This window comes from Thunnus albacares, chromosome 2 (genome assembly GCF_914725855.1).
Source record: "Thunnus albacares chromosome 2, fThuAlb1.1, whole genome shotgun sequence".
Lineage (NCBI taxonomy): Eukaryota > Metazoa > Chordata > Actinopteri > Scombriformes > Scombridae > Thunnus > Thunnus albacares.
The window spans coordinates 39,659,000-39,680,953 of record NC_058107.1 but is presented as its reverse complement, the minus strand read 5'-3'; the positions used below and the strand labels follow the sequence as shown (position 1 = coordinate 39,680,953).

The 21,954-nt window shown below is 37.8% G+C and overlaps 1 protein-coding gene across 1 annotated transcript; it reads right to left on the bottom strand.

Moving 5' to 3' along the window:
* Positions 1-834: 834 nt before the first annotated feature.
* Positions 835-18,172, bottom strand: LOC122969630 (noelin-like). The gene is made up of 6 exons (XM_044335506.1): positions 17,879-18,172; positions 9,861-10,010; positions 6,490-6,645; positions 5,441-5,660; positions 4,214-4,320; positions 835-3,228 (listed from the first exon to the last, which is right to left on the bottom strand). Exons 1-6 carry the CDS (start codon positions 17,945-17,947, stop codon positions 2,566-2,568), a joined length of 1,365 nt encoding a protein of 454 aa, XP_044191441.1. The 5' UTR covers positions 17,948-18,172; the 3' UTR covers positions 835-2,565.
* Between the last annotated feature and the right edge of the window lie 3,782 nt (positions 18,173-21,954).

Genomic DNA, 21,954 nt, shown 5'->3' with positions numbered 1-21,954 from the left:
AATAATTTTAGTTTATTTTTTATTTTTCATATTTTTTGTCTTTGTTTTTTATATTTGCTTTCATATCTTTAGTTTATTTATAGTAAAACAAAAAAACATAAACTCTAACCCATGGTCATGAGCGGCACTCCTGATTATGGGTGGATTGAGGTGCGCCGCAGGAGAGATCCTGGTCACTCCCGTGGGCATGCAGAGCCCAGAAGACCACGCAACCAGCATGGGGGAGACTGGGCCCAGTCCTCTTGGGACCGAGGACGGGGGGCCTTCTGGGGGAAGGACCGCGAGTCTCCCTTCCCCCATTCAGTTGGGGTTGGGGTTCAGTTCCCCCATTCTAACCCTAACCCTAACCTGCTTTAATCACATTAAATATTATTTTCTGTGCCAATCTTGTTTGGAGAGTGTTTCATTGAAATAAATCATTTAATCCATTGTTGCAGCATGTCTGCAGAAAGTATTTAGTTTGAAACACAGTCATCTGTTACTGTGTCAGTGATGCTCACAAAAACAAAGGGATTTTACAATGACATATAGCTGCTATATTCTACTATAGCCATATGTCATCATTCTGTTTTAGCAACAGCTTGCTTTTTTTAAACTTTAAGTGCAAAATTAAGTTATTTGTCAAAAAGTACTTGGTCAAAAGTGTGGTAGAAAAAAAATGGTGTTGCACTGAGAAAAATATGAAATATCTTAATAATGCCAAAATCCACTGGAGGGGAGCTTCAAATCATGACATTGTCCTTGGGAAGATATTTTTTTATATTGATTGAATGCTCTTTCCCACCAACATCCCTCTCATCTCAAACAAACAAACAGAACCAGCAGGTCATGAAGTCTATTTATCAAGTCCAGTCTTTTTATTTCATTTTTTTTTCTTCTTTACATCATGGATAGATAATGCAATCCAGAACACACCAGCTGTTAAGGCTACTGGTTACCAAAACTGAGTTCTCTCTTACAATGTTCTGCTAAGTAATTAAATATCACCAGCTGTTTTCCCTCTGCAGGTTTTATGCCATCATTGCCATTTCCACCAGTTCATGACACCAAATAACAGCACTGTAAAACTGGAGGCCAAAGTCTTAAGGTTCATAAAAACATCAAATACAGTACAAGTGTGTTGAAATACAAAACACAAAGCAGTAAGAAGTAACAACAAAATTACTCTGTTAATTGTTAAAAATGTACTTCAGTACTGTAGTAAATAATATTTTTCCTGTCTAAACTTCATCCCACACGCAAACTGATTCAACTTACACACAGACCAGCTGAACATTAAAAAACACAACAAAACCAGGCAAAGGAGGACCAGAAAACATGGAATCCTCCGAATGTGACACATCGCAGTTTCATCCATGTTTTGAATACATTGCATGTGTCTAACAGAATTCATGCTGGACATCTCATGTAGTCCTGAACCCGCAACACCAACTTACTGGCGGACACCAACCTGCCAGCAGACACTGGAGGCCCCCTCAAAATTGAGAGAATTCTTGGAAAAGAGTGTAAAAAAGATTTTGTATTGCTGTATAATACATGACAGTAAGGAAAGGACTTATTATTTTATTATTTTTATTATTAATAATAACATTGTTCAGATTCACACCAGTGGGTCTGATTTCATAAAGTCAGAAAGTGTCCCATAAAAATATCTATTCATAAAAGATGTGTAGCATTCTTTAGTGTCAACCATCAAACATACATTTCTGGGTTTTCTTATTGTGAAAGACAAACTTTAGTTGGAATAATTGTTTCAGTGTTTTTACATTTCAAGTGCATTTGTGTCAGTTAATGGGATCATTATCTGAAAAACGGGCTCAACATTTAACTTCATACTCATTTAATGAAAAAACTCAAATGTATAAGGTAACAGTCCAACATTTGGGTATTTATGTTCCTGTACAGAGATCCTCCAGGATGTGTTTGGCCTAGCTTAGCACAAATTATGCTGTTTCTACACCTGAACAGGTGTAGAAATACAAAAGTAAAAAACAAACATTGTGGTTTTAGCAGCAGTCAGTACTGGAGCTTTTTGTTGAGCAACTGGGTGCAGTAACTGAACATAGGATCTCAAAATTGTCAGGTTTCACCTCCTCTGTCTGAACTCTAATTACAACTAAAGTCAGCACACAACAACATGGGCTGCTGACTTGTTAGCTAACAAGATACAACATTTCAATCAGACACACTTGGAATATCCACCTGTTTCTCTTATTTGTGCTAAGCTAGCTAAGCTAATGCAGCTTCTATCCTGGACACACACAGGGAAACCTGACAATCCTGTCTTCTGACTATAGAACACTGAGAATATGACAATGTGTCTTAGCATATTTACTCTTAATATTAATATATAATGCAGTGCAGTTAAGTTATCAAGGACTTGTATTTGTTCTCTAGTGTTACTGTTTGTTCTTTATTCTTAGTGTTTGTTCCTCAGTGTTACTGTGTTTGTTCTTTATTCTTAGTGTTTGTTCCTCAGTGTTACTGTGTTTGTTCTTTATTCTTAGTGTTTGTTCCTCAGTGTTACTGTGTTTGTTCTTTATTCTTAGTGTTTGTTCTTTATTGTTACTGTATGATGTGATAAAGTGTTACATTGTATAGGACTTGGTGGCCATTGTTCCAGGCATACAGTGCTCTCTCTCGGGGGTTGTAGTCGAGCATGGACAGGTGGCTGTATTTATTGGTCAGAGGAATGTCGATGTACTCGTAGGTGGAAGAGTTAGTGGAGTAGGCATAGTACACTTTAGTTCCACCTGAGTACCCATTTGTAACATACAGAGTTCCACAGATCATGAATGCCTCACCTGCACTGCGTTTTGGGTGGTTGGTGGTCCAGCTGCGGATTATTTGCAGATTATTTGGATTTAACTGGCTGAGAACTATGTTTCCAGCATTCTGATTGGTAGCGTAGACCGCCCAGAGCCCACCCTCGTCCACCATGAGGTCAATGTCTGAATGTCCCCCCCAGGAATAGTGGTACATGTTGTTGTAGCCAGCAAAGTCGAGTTGGCGAGACCGGCTGATGAGCGATGTGCTGAAGTCAAACTTGATGATGGTGTGACTCTGGAATTTGTTGAAGTAAATGGAGCCATTATAAACCACTTGACCAGTACCAGACCAGGGATGAGGCAGGCGGTGAGAGGTGAAGTTATCTGTTGTCATGAAGTCATACATTGACTGGTACTCCCTAACAAAGCGGTTGTTATGGTAACCATCCATGTACCACACCTGTAAGGGATGAAACCAAAAGTAATTTAAAAACTACAATGATGTCAAAGAGTCCAGAAATAAATCATGTTTTTTTTCTTCTTTTTGGTACTAATGTGATGTACGAATATGTTCAGGAAAACGTGTTATATTTTATTGACCCTGATGCCTACAGTTTGATCATTATGTCATCAACAGCACACCTGGTCTTCAAAAAGAGCTTATGTCACTTCACTTTTCATTACTCTCCACTGGCTCCCTTTTGCTGCTCACATTAAGTTCAAGTCACTAATGTTCACTTACAGTGTGGCCACTAGCTCAGCACCCACATACCTGAACTCCCTCATTCTGGTTTAAGAGTCTTCTTTTTCCTGTCTGCCAATAAATCATTACTAGTCTTACTGTCACTTCTCCTGTGTGCTGTCTTGGTGTTGGATTGACTTACCAAACTTCACCCCGTCTTCAAAAATGATTTGAACACCTTCCTCTTCCCAGAGTACGTACTCTACTAATATGCTCTTTCTACATCCTAACTGCAATTTCAAATTTTCCTTCATGTCCTTTCTGGTTCTGGTTCATCTCTCCATGATCCTACACAGAGTGAAAACCATGACTCATTGCAATCCCATCAGTCTCAACTTGGATCTTGTTTCAGTACTGAGTAAAAATTTACTTAAATAGCTTTTACTCCAAAATCTGGGTAGCTGATTATGATAAGCACTGTTTGCAAATGCCAAATCAGTCCTCTTTCATACAACAGTTGGCCATATGACAAACAGATCAAAAATATAATGCTCAAAATCTGTGCAAGATATCTCGACACCAAAAACACTGGATCCTACACTTCCCATGATGCCACTGGTTGGCGTCTCCCTGCCTGTTAAACAGCCACATCTTTGAAACTCCAGAAATGTGTAGTTTCCTAGCTAAGATATAACTGCTGGCGTCATGTCTTGCTGTTGTATCATTGTTGTGTTTTGTGGTTATTGTTGTTGATGATGCTCACTCTGTTGTCTCCGGCTGGAGCGAGCGGGTCAGTCATCCATGATCCAAACCTTGACCCAGACGTCTTGATGGTGATTGGTTCAGATATTCCTGTCAGCTTCCCACAGGCTGAAACACAAACAGGAACACATAAAGGTACAGAGTAGACAAAATATACTACCAGATAGATTCACTCCCCCCAGGATTTTACAGTTTTTTGTGATTAATGCAGCCAAAAATGCTTAATTTTGCAGCAGATTTTCTCATGAATTGTGATAAGTTTGCAATGTTTTATGTGCTCTTTTTGCGTTAAAATTGCAGGAATGTTTTTGTTTTTTTAAACTGCTACCAATGAATAGTCCTATGTAATGACTTCCTTGGATAAAAAGCATCCCGCAGATCACAGAAAAAACTATATTTCAGCTCTAATGTTTATGTATTTTCTGAACATGAGAACCATGAGGACTCAAAGTTCTATAAAACAGAAAATACTGTACTTGAGTTCCATTGATAGCCTTTATTAAATAAACTTTCAGCTCAACATTAGCAGCAGATAAAATCATCAATAATGTTATTCCAAAATAAATCCATCAACATAAAAATATAGTTTGATGTTTATGTTTGAGGCAGATTATGTCCATCTTTGCTATCTGAACAACATCAGCTTGTATTCTCCTGACTCACTGAATCAAACCTTATTTGGGAACATCTGGGAATTGTTTTGCTCGTCTATGGCATCATGTTTGTCGGCAGGTGAGATTTGTCCATCTTCCACCTGAATGACATCAGTTACCGCCACACCAAACGCCACGATTGGTCCAAACCACAAACGGCTGTTGATTTGGACATTTTATGCGGAAAAAGTTGCTGTAATTTAGTTAAATTGCAAGCTGTTGCAAACATTGTGGAAATTTCATGAATTTGTGTTAATTATTTCCTGGATGGAAGAATATATTGCATTGAAACAGCACAAACATTACACAAACTACAGCTGTTGCTTCACCATAACATGATGGAGGTGAAATCTGTGCTGCTGCCAGTTTTGAAAGATGACATTTAAAATGTTAATCACAGCATCTGTTTGAGAAACCAGGTCCTAGTTACTCTGGATCATCCACTGGTAACACTTTTTACTGGAACTACTTTTTACTGAAACTAAAGTTACTGTGAAAATGATTGAAGGCAAAGTGAGGTGAAGTGAGAGATGGTTTTCAGTGGGACACTGTTGTGTATTTGTTTGTTGACTCACCCAGCCTCTGCATGCAGGCCCTCAGACGGTCCTCCAGGCTTGTCACTCTGCTGTGGAGCTCCTGATAGTCCAGACCTCCCAACTGCTCCTGCAGGGAGCTCAGCAGCTCAGTCACATTTGCTGCCTCCTCTTTAAACTGTCGCACCAGCAGAGCATCTGCCTTGTAGGCCTCCAGCACCGGGATCAGAGGACGTAACTCCTCCATCTTTGCCTTGATGGACTGAAAGACAGACATCAGAGACACTCAGAAGACTAAAGGAATTTATTGTAAAGTGTTCAAACACTGAGGAGGAGGGACATCAGACAGTGACTTCATTTCCTGTTCAACTGTCATCATCCACTTGCAGAACCACTGATGTCTCAGAACACAATTAAAACACTGCAATTTAATTTAATGCATTGTGAGGTTTATCTTGGACTCTGGAGCTCAGTATTTATCCATAATGGCTGCTTTATCACAATTCCACCATATAAACCTGAATCTGTGTGTAACAGGGGACAGGTGTAGATGCGTAGCAGAACACAGAACATTTATGGAGTCAAATAAAGGTCATAAATATTTTGAGCTTGTGAAATAGTTTGTGAAAGTGTAATAATGTTTTGAAGCTGTAGAAAAATTTTGTGCATGTGTGAAAGTTTTGTGCATACAGAAATAATTTGCACGTGTAAAAAGTTTTTGTAGCTGTAGAAATATTATATACTATTATGTGTGTCATAAAGTCAAAGGAAAGAATCTGACACAAAGCATCTGTGAGCAGCAAACATCAGAACTGATTTTTCTACAAAATCCCGGATTACATTCGGTGACACCAGAACAACATTACTGTAAGATTCAGACCTGCCTGAGTCATATTAGTTTTTCTAAATTGCTTTGGCACGTTTCTTGAAACGTTTTAAAAGTTGTCAGCACTGAAGATGCATTTCCCCAAACAGCTCATACATTGATTTGTTAGCTGACTTGTTGATTGGTTGATCAGAGACATGATGTCATGTGTAAGCTGACTTGTTGATTGGTAGTTTAAGGCATGATGTCATGGTGTGGGCGATACCTTGTACTGCCTGGCGATGTTACTCTCATGTCCTTCCTCCACCTGTTTGAATTTGTTCTCCAGTCCTTTCAGCTGAACTTCCATCTTCTCCACAAACTGCAAATCTCTCTGAGTGCGCTGGTCGAGAACTTCGATAGACTGACTCATATTCTGCACCTGGATGATAGAACACCACATTTACCAACTAATATTACAATAGTAGTACTGCTACAGCTGTACTACAAAAAGTACGTTTCTATTAAATATCTTACCAGAATCAGTGTTACAGTTAGTTTTAGCTCACATTCTGCTCCTGAATGACACAATATCACAACATTTACCAGGTGAAGAAGGAATTATTCTCCTCCAGGCTGCATGAAGGTGAACATGCCTGGAGCTTATTCACAGACATTCACGTGGCTGTTTATTTTATACTTGTATGTAGTATCAGTAGCAGCTAGTTAATGCGGGGTGCTGTCCCCATTACAGTTATCCAAAAAGGAAACACTATCATGTTAAACATAAATTCATTATATATTATGAAATAACTATGAAATGAAAATGTTTATTTGTACTCTATGTCTCATAGTCCTGCCAGCAGTTGTGTTTTCAAATTGTATTTGGTTGATTTGGTGTGAATACGTTCACTTCCTGTGTAAGGGCTGCCGGCCAAATGAGTGTGTATGTAGGTCCTTCAACTTTTGGCAAGCAGGTGACCTGAGGTTACACTGTAATTGCTTGCTTCAGATTTTCCACAGAATGCAGCTCACCGCACCCCAGACAGGCCCATTTTTACTGGTAGCCTATAGACACACAGGTTTTTGCAAGGCCATTAGTGAGATGTGTGCAGGCAAATTTTCAGATGTTCAGAAAGCTAACATTATGAATGTTACAAGTATCTGTCCTGTACAGCAAACAGCAGGAATTATATGCTAACATTACTTTATTGTTTTCATGCTTACTTTACTTGTGTGTGTATGTTCACTTCAATTCAATTTAATTCAATTTTATTTATATAGTGTCAAATCACAACAAATGTAATCTCAGGGCACTTTTCACATGGAGCAGGTCTAGACCATACTCTTTAATTTATGGAAAGAGAGAACCAACAATTCCCCCATGAGCAGCATCTGAGAAGCCGCATCTAGAAGAAGCAACAACAACAACAACAACAGATACATGCATGATACATGATAAACTAGTAGTAACTCATACACTCTTCAGCATTACTCTCAGTAATGCCATTACCCGTACTCACTGGGTTGCAATTTTACCCAGTTTGGGTCAATATAGCAACAACACACTGGGTTAATATTACCCAGAAAGCCACTCAAGCCAAGGGGTTGTTTTTTTATTGTTCCTCCAGGAAATTGCAATTTTGCAATCATAATATTTAACGCAAATTCAAGAAATGTCCTCAATATTTGCAAGAGTTTGCAATTTTGCTAATATACCACAACTTTTCCATATGAGATGTCCAAATCAACAGACACTTGTGATTTGGACCAATCGTGGCATTTGGTGTGGTGGTAACTGACGTCATCGCAGAATTCAGCAAGGATTCAGGCGCATTCAGCTGGAAGATGGAAGAATCTCACCTGCCAACAAAAATGATGCCATAGACGAGCAATCGACCAAATGTTCCCAAATGAGGTTTGATTCAGTTAGTCAGAAGAATACAAGCTGATGTTGTTCAAACAAATGTTGGCAGGACATCCGGCATGTGTTTGCACCCATACCATGTTGTTCTGGTGTTTTTGTTCTGGATACAGTTACTAACTTCATGCTTGGCCAACAAATTATAAATTCTGATTAGATAGCTACTAAACTGGATTCATCAGATTCATCAGAGTCAAAGTGAAGTGGAAGCCGTCTTTGAGACATGGAACTTCCTGACCCAAAAAGTCTCACATTCGGTTGACATCTTCCATAAGTGCGAGGGAATAAATCATTGAAGTGGAGATATCCCTGATGCAATCAATAGAGAATTGACAAGTTAGATACGCTGGTCAAGCTGCAGAAAGATCTCCACAACCTGGGGCTAAGTTTGGAATTCAGCCAAGCTCAAATTGATGATCTGAGGAACCACAAACAACAAAGTTTCCTTTTGTGGACAAATTATACATTGATGGGCAATTGAACAAAGATTCAGAGATCACTCTGTGGCTTTTTTAACATTTGACTGCCTTTCTGTCTGTTTTATCTTTAAGAATGAAATGATATACTCTCAGCAATTTAACCCAACATGACCAAGTCAAACTGACTATTAATTTACACTTCAAAGAAAGGTTTACATATGGCTCATGTGAATGTGAGCAGTTTGGTAAATAAGTTGGATGAGATACTAAATGTTGTCTAGGAGAATAATCTGCATGTGCTTGCTATTACTGACTCATCTTGACCAAACCATGACAAATGGACAAATTGATTTCAAAGGATACAATATTATAAAGAAGGACAGGAACAAAAGAGGAGGTGTTATCCTATATATTCAAGAGCATCTGCTATTCAATGTGCAGGATGATCAATATGTGAAAAGACTAGAGATCCTGTGGATTCAAATTCACCTTCCTACTTCTGCCCCTTGGCCTCCCTACTTCCAGCGCCAGTGCTTTCAGGTCCAGCTCCTTCAGCCAAATATGCTTTTCTGTAAGACCCTCTCAATTATGGAACACCCTACCAAATGAAATAAGAAACTGTACCACCTACCACATCTTCATACCAAGACAAAAGGCCTGGCTTTTGAAAAGTCAGATGTAAACATTTCTAACCTACATAGTACATTGCTCATTTTATCATTATCATAATTATCACTGGCTAACCAGCTGCTAACTTGTCCCATGTCTGTACATATCCAAGCCAGCTTTGCATGACCTGGGTATGCATGGAATATCTGCTAGTATTTTATTAAAAATCTAGTATGTTTTTCTATAGTTGTGTCTTACAATTCTGTGTTCCGGTGTATATTACCATTTCACTAACAAGTAACTGTATCTTTTAACATAATGATTATTCTAGTTTACTTATGTTTACTGTTAACGGCTGTGGTCAGTATTACTTGGCTGTGTTTTGTTGCTTTGTGTTGTTTTCATAGCTATTTATGCTGAAATGGTGTTTGTTGTTACTGTATTGATATTTTGATGTTTCCTGTTGCCCTGCATGGCTTGTGTTCTGTCTTGAAAATTCTTGTTTTGTTGCTGTTGCTGTCTTTATGGTGTCTTGTTGTCTTTGTTCTGTAAAGTTGATCACTTTATAGGTTTCAAAAGATCTTGCCAAAGGACTGCAGTTGAAAATGAAAGAGTAGGCTAACACTGGCACATTCACAGAAATGTCAGTTAATGTGTGTTGTCCTTATAAATAAGTAAATGAAAAAAGACACACTACATTCGTACCTTTTCCAGCAGCTGTCTTAGCTGTTTGGTTCGAGCGTCTCTGGAACAGACGGTCTGTTGAGGAGCGACCACTGTACAAACACATCGACCATCAGTGTCCTGAGCTGAGCTGTATACCTGCCAGCCCTCCTCTGGGGCTGAAGGACCCACCTGTACCACACAGGATATTAGATAGAAAGAAAACATCAGACCACAGGGTTATAGTGTATTTACACTCATCCAGTAAAATCTATCAATACATCAATACATCAACCCCCCCACAGTCAGTCCCTTACTTTTTGTAATCTCCTTACAAAAAGTAAGGAGATTTGTGTTTGGTAGATTATTTCTTTGTTGTAACAATGCTTCTTGTCAATAAATCGTTGGAAAGCCTGTTTATTTCCCTTTTAAATGGTGCCACATTTGTAAAGAACATGCATTTGTGGGATGAGCAGCAGAGATGAGTATGTGGGTTGCGCCCATGAAAAATTTGCCAAATCCTCTCTGCCAATGCTAAACAGCTTATTTTGCTGTTGCTATTGACTCTTGTTTTGAGTTTCTTGTACCCCAATGGTACCCTAATGTGTTCCTGAATGAATGTATATTCTTCATTACTGTGGATAAATACCCACTGTATATTTAAACTTACACCAGTTCTACTCAAGCACTCTTAGCTCTCTCCTTCTTTTAGCGCCTTTTCTCACTAATCCCACAGTTATGTTATTTTAGCTCAGCATTTACCTTAACAGCTAACTTCAGCTAAACAGTTAACAATGGCGTCTCTCGCTCTCTTGCTCAGTGTGTCATATGTTTAGCTATTCCTCTGCCTCCTTTAGTGACAATGGTACGTGTAATAAATGTAGTTTATTTGCAGTGTTGGAGGCGAGGCTCAGTGAATTGGAAGCACAGCTCCACACCATGGAAAAACAATCATTAGCTAATGTAGTTAGCCAGCCCTCAGTAGCCAGTGCGGGCTGAAATAGCATAGCTCCTACTCTGCTGGTAGTACCCAAGCAGCTGGAAAGCCAGGGTGGCTGGGTGACTGTCTGAAGGAAGCATAGCCCTAAACAGAAGCCAACGGTTCACCACAAACCAGTTCCATCAGTATTGAACTCAGTGCCATGTCTCAATACTACAGAGGACTCTTATGCTAATTTTAGTTCCTCCCAAACTAAGTTCCACCCAAAATAATCTTGTTGATAGTGCTGTGCAGGCTCATTACGAATAACACTCGACTCCATCACCCCTTTAAAAAAGGAAGTTAATAAAACATAAGAGGTTAGCTCCATGGTTTAACTCTCAAACCGGCAAATTAAGGCAAACCACGAAAACTTGAAAGGATTTGGCGTTCCAGCAAAGTAGAAGAATCTCACTTAGTCTGGCAAGATAGTGTTAAAACATATAGGAAGGCCCTCTGTAATGCCAGAGCCGCCTATTACTCAGCATTAATAGAAGAGAATAAAAACTGCCCTAGGTTCCTTTTCAGCACTTTGGCTGACAAAGAGTCATAACTCTATTGATCCATGTATTCCTATAGCTCTCAGTAGTAACGACTTTATGAGCTTCTTTAATGATAAAATTCTAACTATTAGAGACAAAATTAACCACCTCCTGCCCTCAACAGGCACCGTTCTCTCCCCAAACACAGGAACCTTAGAAACAGCTATAAAAATTCAATTTTAGACATATTAGAAACTGTCTCTCTTTGGACGCAGCAGATATTTATGCAGCTATGATTCTTTCCCACATGTCTTATTGCATCACATGTTGGGGGCAGGCTGGAGAAACAGCCATAAAACCTCTTGAGTCTTTATACAAACAAACTCTAACAACTCTGGACAAAAAGCCAATGCATTTCCATCACTGTAGGGTTCTGGAGAAATACAATTTACTGAGCTTTGACAATTTTAGATTATTCTCAAATTTGTGCCTAGTTTATCACATTTTAAATGGTTTGGCCCCTCCTCCTCTATGTGACTTTGTGTACACTTGCTTAGTAAGTTCTATTAGATCCTCCAGAATATCCTCTATACAAGATTGTACCATTTCATCACACTGCATTTGGGCAGTCAGCTTTCTGCGTGAAAGCCACAACTCAGTGAAACGTCCTACCTGATTATATGAAGAACTGTAGTTCTATCAATGCATTCAAGGCCAAATTTTTAAAAAATCAACTAAAGACGAATCAACTGTGTGACCACTGAGCCTAGTTTACATTATTAATTTTTAATTGACATTGTAGGTGTATGTGATGTGCTGTTGTGTGTGGCTTTGTATTTTGTATGGTGTGTTCTTTGTGGGGTTTTTTGTTTGTTTGCTTATTTGTTTGTTTTTGTTGTTGTTTTTGCTTTGTACTGTTTGTTGTTGTGCTGTTGTATGTTTTCATTATAATGGACTACGGATGCAAATTAGCTTCAAGCTAACTCCGGTGCAGTGCATCATTTATGCTTAATACTGCACACTGTCCTGTTCAATAAATCAAATCAAATCAATCCTGATATATATTTAGATTGTTCTCCAATTGGCTTTCCTGAACTAACTTCAATGATTTGTTCAGCTAAACCATCAACCTGTCTCTTAGACCCCATCCCAACTAGGCTGCTTAAGGAAGTCTTACCCTTAGTGAGCACTTCTTTACTAGATATGATCAATCTGTCTTTAGTAACAGGCTATGTACCACAGTCCTTTAAAGTAGCTGTAATTAAACCTCTTCTTAAGAAGCCTACTCTTGATTCAGGCATCTTAGCCAACTATAGACCTATATCTAACCTTCCATTTCTCTCTAAGATCCTTGAGAAAGCAGTCTCTAATCAGTTATGTGACTTTCTACATAACAATAGTTTATTTGAGGATTTTCAGTCAGGATTTAGAGGCATCATAGCACAGAGACAGCACTGGTGAAAGTCACTAATGACCTCCTAACTGCATCGGACAAAGGATTTGTCTCTATACTTGTCCTGTTAGATCTTAGTGCTGCATTCAACACAATTGACCATCAAATCCTTTTGCAGAGACTGAAACATTTAATTGGCATTAAAGGAACTGCATTAAGCTGGTTTAAGTCCTATTTATCAGACCGATTTCAGTTTGTACATGTTAATGATGAATCCTCCATGAAGGAAAAAGTTAGACACAGAGTTCCACAAGGTTCTGTACTTGGACCAATTCTATTCACCTTATATATGCTTCCTTTAGGTAATATTATTAGGAAACACTCCATAAATGTTAATTGTTATGCAGATGACACCCAATTATATTTATCAATGAAGCCTGATGAAACCAATCAGTTAAACAAACTCCAAACATGCCTTAACGACATAAAGACCTGGATGACCTGCAATTTTCTGCTACTAAACTCAGATAAAACTGAAGTTATTGTGTTTGGCCCTAAACACCTTAGAAACACATTATCTAATGATAAAGCTACTCTGGATGGCATTACCCTGGCCTCCAGCATCACCGTAAGGAATCTGGGAGTTATCTTTGATCAGGATATGTCCTTTAACTCCCACATAAATCAAATCTCAAGGACTGCCTTTTTTCACTCACGTAATATCACAAAAATCACATCCTGTCCCTAAAAGATGCAGAAAAACTAGTTCACGCATTTGTTACTTCTAGGCTGGATTATTGCAATTCCTTATTATCAGGCTGCCCTAACAAGTCTCTAAAGACTCTCCAGCTGGTCCAGAATGCAGCTGCACGTGTTCTGACTAAAACTAGAAAAAGAGATCACATTTCTCCCATTTTAGCTTCGCTGCATTGGCTTCCTGTAAAATCTAGAATAGAATTTAAAATCCTTCTCCTGACTTACAAAGCCCTTAATGGTCAGGCACCATCATATCTTGAAGAGCTCATAGTACCGTATTATCCCACTAGAACACTGCGCTCCTAGTATGCAGCTTACTGGTGGTCCCTACAGTCTTTAAAAGTAGAATGGGAGGCAGAGCCTTCAGCTATCAGGCTCCTCTCCTGTGGAACCATCTACCGGATTCAGTCCGGGGTGCAGACACCCTCTCTATGTTTAAGAGTAGGCTTAAAACTTTCCTTTTTGATAAAGCTTATAGTTAGGGCCGACCAGGCTCGCCTTGGATCAGCCCTTAGTGATGCTGCTATAGGCCTAGACTGCTGGGGGACTTCCCATGATGCACTGAGCTCCTCTCTCCTCCTCCTCCTCTCCATCTGTATGCATTCATGTAACATCAATGCATGTCACTAACTTGGCTTCTTCTGTGGCATTTTTATGCTTTCTCGTGTCACAGAAAAATTCAGAATCCGAGGGGATGGTGGTGTAGTGTCCTGTGTGTGTCCTGCCTTGATACCTTCTCTGGCCATTATTGCTATTATGAATATCATTGTTATTGTTATTATTGTTGTTATTATGCTTCTCTGTGTCTCTCCCTCCTTCTTTCTCTCTCAACCCGACCAGTCAAGGCAGATGGCGCCACCTAGAGTCCAGTTCTGCTTGAGGTTTCTTCCCGTTAAAGGGGAGTTTTTCCTGCTGCTGCTGCTCATGGAGGAATGTTGGGTCTCTGTAGATTAAAGAGTTTAGTCTAGACCTGCTCTATGTGACAAGTGCCCCAAAATAACTTTGGTTATGATTTGGTGCTTTACAAATAAAATTGAATTGAATATATATATATATATATATATATATATATGTGTGTAAGATATTAGGTAATGTGAAGAGGAAGTGAGTCAGACTCACAACAAAGTGGAGGGATTTATATATCCCATGAGGCCTGGGGGCACTAGAGGGAGGGATAAAGTCACTAAATGTGTTACAAATGTGTTAAATTTACCAAATATGTTCACAGACTTGTGAAAATCAGAAAATGTGTTACAGATGCATTAAAATACAAGACGTGCTAGAAGAGGAACATGTGTTTTGTTCCTCTGTGCTGACCGTATAGGGCGAGTCTCCATTTGACATAGAAATCAAACTTTTATCAACCTTTTTAAATGACTGTTTGCTTTAACCTCGATAACTATGTTAGTCATCCCTCTCTCCCTTTCTTGTCAATTTCTCGTAATCTGCACAAAAATTAGGAGTCTCCAATTGCTCTTTTTGGAAATCTGACGGGACATTGGAAGGGAAGCTAGTCAATGTGGTCCAGGAGCTACAGCCATTTTAATTTTGGTATTAAATTTGAGTTTTTGCTCCAAAATAGGGGTGGAGTGCAAGAGGTTAAAGTTACACTTCCCAGGACCTCCTGAGCAAGGTTGCTGAGGGTAGTGACTTTTGGAATCTAGTTAATCAACAGCCTGATTATGTGAGTTGAGTGTATTGGTAAATAGATGTGAGTATCATCTGCATAGTAATGAAGGGAGATGTGATATTTCTGAATGATTTGTTGAAGAGGTGACACAGAAGCCAGAAAAACAGACGTCAATGTTAAATCCAGGATGTTAAATCCCTCCAAACGGGAGAAGGCCAGACCATCACCCTGTTAGGTCCGGAGACTGGGCCAAAGGTGACTCCAAGGTCAGAGCTGCTCAGACAAACCACTACAGGCCCATTCTACAACAAGGGATCCAGCTAATGAAACAGAGGAATGGATGAGGGATCTGGGAGGATCCTGCCAGGCCCAAAGGAGGAAGGAACAACAATGATGCTAAATTAAGTAATAGGACTTATGAGAATTGGGATTGTTTGTGTCACGTAGTCATTTAAATCATTTCACACAGCAATCACACCATCTGTTGCTCCATCCAGCTTACCTAACAGTTGCAAGTCATCCCTGAAAGGATGTTCCAATAGGGATTTTTAAAAGAGTATTAAAATGTGAGATTTTAGAGAATTAAAAGAGTCAGTCTCAGTTGCTGGGGGAGAATGCATCACTTAGATGGAACCAACACATCTTGAAGACCAAGAAGAAATTTATCTTGAAAAATTGCAGACTGAGCTGAATTCAGCACAAGGTAATAAGATAAGTAAAGATAAGAAGGCCTTTTGAACGTGGGACTGAAGCACCTGCTGCTGTTTTTTATCTGCACCATCTAACAACTGAGAACAATACTACGCCCAGTCTTGGAGATTTTGGACTGTTCCTGTTACCAGCCATTCTTCAAATCCTTCAGAGATTGTGAGTAGAACAAGGAAAGGAGTATAAGATAGAAGTGGAGCATTTCTGTTTTACTGAAATTGTAACCTTTAATAATTTTTACTGTTCAATGCTGTTAGTTGTTGCACTTATTAAATAAAGCATATAAGCTGTAGTTAAATAAGTTTATTTCTTTTCATTACATCCAAAGCTTTTCTTTATAGAACTAGCAGCCTCAGCCAGATAATGTATGAGTAAGTCAGTCAAGGCTGTCATTAACAGAAGTATTTCTACTCTGTATCTGTAGGTCAGGTCAACCAGGGAAGTGAAAGGAGAAGGGGATTGAGGTTTGATACCTGTGGAACTCCACAGGGTTAGCTAACCCAGCTGTACATGAGGAGAACATATCTGAAGTGACAGAGAAACACCTGCAAAACAGTCTGGAGCTGTACAGTTACTACAAACTCCATCCTGAAGGAGACTGAAGTGCAGAAGAAACTATTGTGTCAAACATTGCAGTGGTCCAGAAGGTCTTGAAGAATATGCGGCCATCTACATCCAGTCGACTAACTCTGTGCTGTCGAAAACACCAAAGTCAGACTGACATTTATCAAAAAAATTGTTGATACTTGAGTATGGAATCAGTTAAAAGAGAACAATGTTATACATTTACATTTTTCATTTAGCAGATGCTTTTATCCAAAGCAACGTACATCTGAAACTGATACAACACAAGCAGGGATCTAGTCAGGAGACAAGTCAGACACGAGTAAATGCCATAAAGCTTAAGATAGAGTCCAATAGGATGTAGATGCCCACAGGCAGTGCACCGAGGCAATGCATATATTGCTTAGAAGCAGGGTTTTTTTGTTTTTCTTACTCTACCTTCAGTCTATCAAGTGCAGAGGTGTTCGTGAAAGAGCTAGGTATTTAGTCTTTTCTTAAAGATTGAGAGGGACTCTGCAGATCGAACAGAGGTTCTCCAGGAGTTTGGAGGTTTTCAGCAAGTTGATGAGAACGGGGAGTTCCTGGGTGTGTTTGAACATGATGGTGGTACAGATAATGGAGAGAGATGGTTCGAATTACGCTCAGAGGTCGAAGTTCATGCTGGTCATTCTGAGACCCTGGTGTGGCTGTTTCTTTCATGGTCACATGTCACATGCGATGCACAAGTCACACGCTGTTGAGATATGGGAGGTTTGTGAGTTACCCATAACCCCCTTCTCTGTAGCTTCACAGCCGAGGAAGACTGAGGTTGGATGCTCGGAGGATGAAGACTGATGTTTTCAGCCTTGTCAAGAAAATTTAAATATTCCAAACAAGTTTAAGAGGAGGTGTTGATATTATCATTATTATTATTATTTCTTATAAATAGTGATGTGTTTGTCTGTCATTGTGCAGTCGTGGTGTCACTAAACCTTTTTCTGTCATTAATCCTAATCTGCTATAATCCCTTTGATATCATCTGGATTATTACAAATCTGGAGGTTTATTGACATCAGATCCAATTAGAACATCTTCAAATGAACATTTGGTCTATTTGTCACAGTATGTAACGTCACCTCACAGGTTCTCAGCATTATTGATTGAGTGGATCAATAATCTAAATGTTTATTGTGTGTTATTGAGAGCTGCATGCTGGGATTAACACAGTTTGCATCTGTGAGACAAATGTGAAACATTTTCTACTCACATTAAACACAAATCTGAATCCCATCAGACACACAACAGCTGTTATTTTATTTATATTTATTATTAATATCTATTCATGTTAATGTTCATTAAAATACTTTATATAAATAAATATTTTCAGTAAAGACTCATCCCAACATCAGAACACATAATGTTGATTTAAGGGTCAGATTTGTTCTTTCTTTTCTCACAAACAGGAAACATTTCTGACAGAATAGAAACAGGACAGAGTGTTGAGTTGTTACCACAGTGAAGTGTGGTTAGAATAGAACAAAATAGAATAAAATAGAAACCGAGTGTTACCACGGTGATGTGTGATCCCAGCAGCAGCAGCAGCAGGAAAGCGTTCAGCAGATTCTCCTCCGACTCCATCTGTCTCCTCCTTAACCTGTTTATTTATTCTCAGGTTTTCTCTGCGTTTCCTCGTCTGGTTTTTATTAATCCGTTTATCTTCTTCTTCTCTTCATCCGTTTATCTTCCTGCTCATTTCTCTGTTCTTCCTCCCCCACTCCTCTTCCTCTCTCCTCCCCCTCCTCTCTCACTCTTCTTCTTTGATGCAGCGCCAAAAATCAGCCGAGTGGAAATAGATCCTACAGCTCAGAGAGAGAGAGTGTGTGTGTGTGTGTGTGATGATGTCACAGCTTGGCTGGTGAACAGATCTGTGGCAGCAGCAGGAGGAGGAGGAGCTGTCCGTGGTGCTGAGTGTGTGTGTGTGTGTGTGTGTGTGTGTGTGTGTGTGTGTGTGTGTGTGTGTGTGTGTGCTGCAGGAAGCCATTTGGCCTCAGGCAGGAAAATGTCGGCTCTTTATAAATTATTTCTGCTCTTCAGGTCTTCAACATGATGGAAATATTTAATAATATATTATTATTGTTATCTATCATTATTATCATTATTATCATTGTTGTTGTTGTTGTTGTTTTGAATTAAAGCAGAAAATCAGCTGTGAGATTCATGATTCATATGACACTTTTTTCTGACCTAATATCTCTATATAGATAGATAGATGATAGATAGATGATAGATAGATGATAGATAGATGATAGATAGATAGATGATAGATAGATAGATGATAGATGATAGATAGATAGATAGATGATAGATAGATAGATGATAGATAGATAGATGATAGATAGATAGATAGATGATAGATAGATAGATGATAGATAGATAGATAGATAGATAGATAGATGATAGATAGATAGATGATAGATAGATAGATAGATGATAGATAGATAGATGATAGATAGATAGATAGATAGATAGATAGATAGATAGATAGATAGATAGATGATAGATAGATAGATAGATAGATAGATAGATAGATAGATGATAGATAGATAGATAGATAGATAGATAGATAGATAGATAGATAGATAGATAGATGATAGATGATAGATAGATAGATGATAGATAGATAGATAGATAGATAGATAGATAGATGATAGATGATAGATAGATAGATAGATAGATAGATAGATACATAGATACATAGATGATAGATGATAGATAGATGATAGATACATAGATGATAGATAGATAGATGATAGATACATAGATGATAGATAGATAGATAGATAGATAGATAGATAGATAGATAGATAGATAGATAGATAGATAGATGATAGATAGATGATAGATAGATAGATAGATAGATAGATAGATGATAGATACATAGATGATAGATAGATGATAGATAGATAGATGATAGATACATAGGTGATAGATGATAGATACATAGATGATAGATAGATGATAGATACATAGATGATAGATAGATAGATGAAAGATAGATGATAGATGATAGATGATAGATAGATGATAGATAGATAGATAGATAGATAGATAGATAGATAGATAGATAGATAGATGATTGATAGATAGATGATAGATAGATAGATAGATAGTAGATACATAGATGATAGATACATAGATGATAGATAGATGATAGATAGATGATAGATACATAGATGATAGATAGATAGATGATAGATAGATGATAGATACATAGATGATAGATAGATAGATAGATAGATGATTGATAGATAGATGATAGATAGATAGATAGTAGATACATAGATGATAGATACATAGATGATAGATACATAGATGATAGATAGATGATAGATACATAGATTATAGATAGATAGATGATAGATGATAGATACATAGATGATAGATAGATGATAGATACATAGATTATAGATAGATAGATGATAGATGATAGATACATAGATGATAGATAGATAGATAGATGATAGATAGATGATAGATGATAGATACATAGATGATATATAGATAGATGATAGATACATAGATGATAGATAGATGATAGATAGATAGATAGATGATAGATACATAGATGATAGATAGATAGATGATAGATAGATGATAGATAGATAGATGATAGATACATAGATGATAGATGATAGATAGATAGATGATAGATACATAGATGATAGATAGATAGATGATAGATAGATGATAGATAGATGATAGATAGATAGATGATAGATACATAGATGATAGATGATAGATAGATAGATGATAGATACATAGATGATAGATGATAGATGATAGATAGATGATAGATAGATGATAGATAGATAGATGATAGATACATAGATGATAGATACATAGATGATCGATGATAGATGATCGATGATAGATAGATGATAGACACATAGATGATAAATAGATGATAGATACATAGATGATAGATTGATAGATGATAGATACATAGATGATAGATTGATAGAAGATAGATGACAGATGATAGATGATAGATAGATGATAGATACATAGATGATACATAGATGATAGATGATAGATAGATGATAGATACATAGATGATAGATAGATAGATGATAGATAGATGATAGATACATAGATGATAGATGATAGATGATAGATACATAGATGATAGATACATAGATGATAGATGACAGATGATAGATGATAGATAGATGATAGATACATAGATGATAGACAGATGATAGATAGATAGATAGATAGATAGATAGATAGATAGATGATAGATACATAGATGATAGATAGATGATAGATAGATAGATAGATAGATAGATAGATAGATAGATAGATAGATAGATAGATAGATAGATAGATGATAGATACATAGATGATAGATAGATAGATGATAGATGATAGATACATAGATGATAGATAGATAGATGATAGATGATAGATAGATAGATGATAGATAGATGATAGATAGATGATAGATACATAGATGATAGATAGATGATAGATACATAGATGATAGATAGATGATAGATAGATAGATGATAGATGATAGATAGATGATAGATACATAGATGATAGATAGATGATAGATAGATAGATGATAGATGATAGATACATAGATGATAGATAGATAGATGATAGATGATAGATAGATGATAGATAGATGATAGATAGATGATAGATAGATAATAATCATTCTCCTTCAACAGGTTCATGACACCAAAAATATTTTTCATTCTTTGTTTTACAAAATAAATGCAATGTGTTAAAATCTTATTCTGAAGGGTTAGGGTTAGTTATAATGTGTATGTGTGGTTTGATTTATGTGTGTAATATATCAACACAACAAATGTTTTAGTGTGAGAGTGAAATTATCATTTCATGCTCCTGCCAGTTTAAAAACACCTGAACCAATCAGATCTTTGCAGGCGGGATCAGGATTAGTGACATCATCTTCCTGTGTTGGAGTCGGTGTGGGAGATTCAAGAATTTCAAGTGTTTCCTCATGATGTTGATAAGAAATATCATGTGGGCAGCTTCACATTTCTCTGAAAACAAACATCAGTCGGTCGGTTACAGCAAAACAACTCTGACACCGGAGGATGAAGAGGAAACTCATCATCGGGATAAAAGTGAAAACAGGTGATAAATGACAAAGAAAGTTTGACACCTGAACACAGAGCAGACCAGGTGAGTCAGTCCTCCATTAGATCGGCTGAGCAGAGCGGTGTTGTCATGGCGATGACCCCAGGTCAACCTGCAGGTATAGAAGGTGGGGTTAACATGATGGATAAATTCAGGAGGATTATGTAAACCTGCTTGCCTGGTCCACAGGTGATGATGAGGATGAAGATGGTGTAAGTTTGGTTCAGAGGAGGGAACCCTTGAGTCAGCTTTCAGTCGAGTGTTGGACTGATGGCATAGTGATGACATCATGAAGTCATCCTTCAGACTATGACCTCTGACCTTTACTGGACAGTTTTCATCGGGGTTCATTTATAAAATATAAGTGAGGTCTGATTAACGAAAGTAAAGAGACTTAATGATTAATTATTATTCTGACCAGCAGTGTGATGATGGTGATGATGATGATGATGATGATGTGGGAGGAAGTCACA

What these genes read in the sequence shown, in the direction of transcription:
- LOC122969630 (XM_044335506.1), bottom strand. Translation starts at nt 17,947, where the DNA reads ATGGAGTCGGAGGAGAATCTGCTGAACGCTTTCCTGCTGCTGCTGCTG. An exon ending in ACATCGCCAGGCAGTACAAG is followed by an intron (nt 5,661 to 6,489) that starts GTATCGCCCACA and finishes TCTGTCTTTCAG; the next exon opens with TCCATCAAGGCAAAGATGGA. An exon ending in GGCCTGCATGCAGAGGCTGG is followed by an intron (nt 4,321 to 5,440) that starts GTGAGTCAACAA and finishes TTTGTGTTTCAG; the next exon opens with CCTGTGGGAAGCTGACAGGA.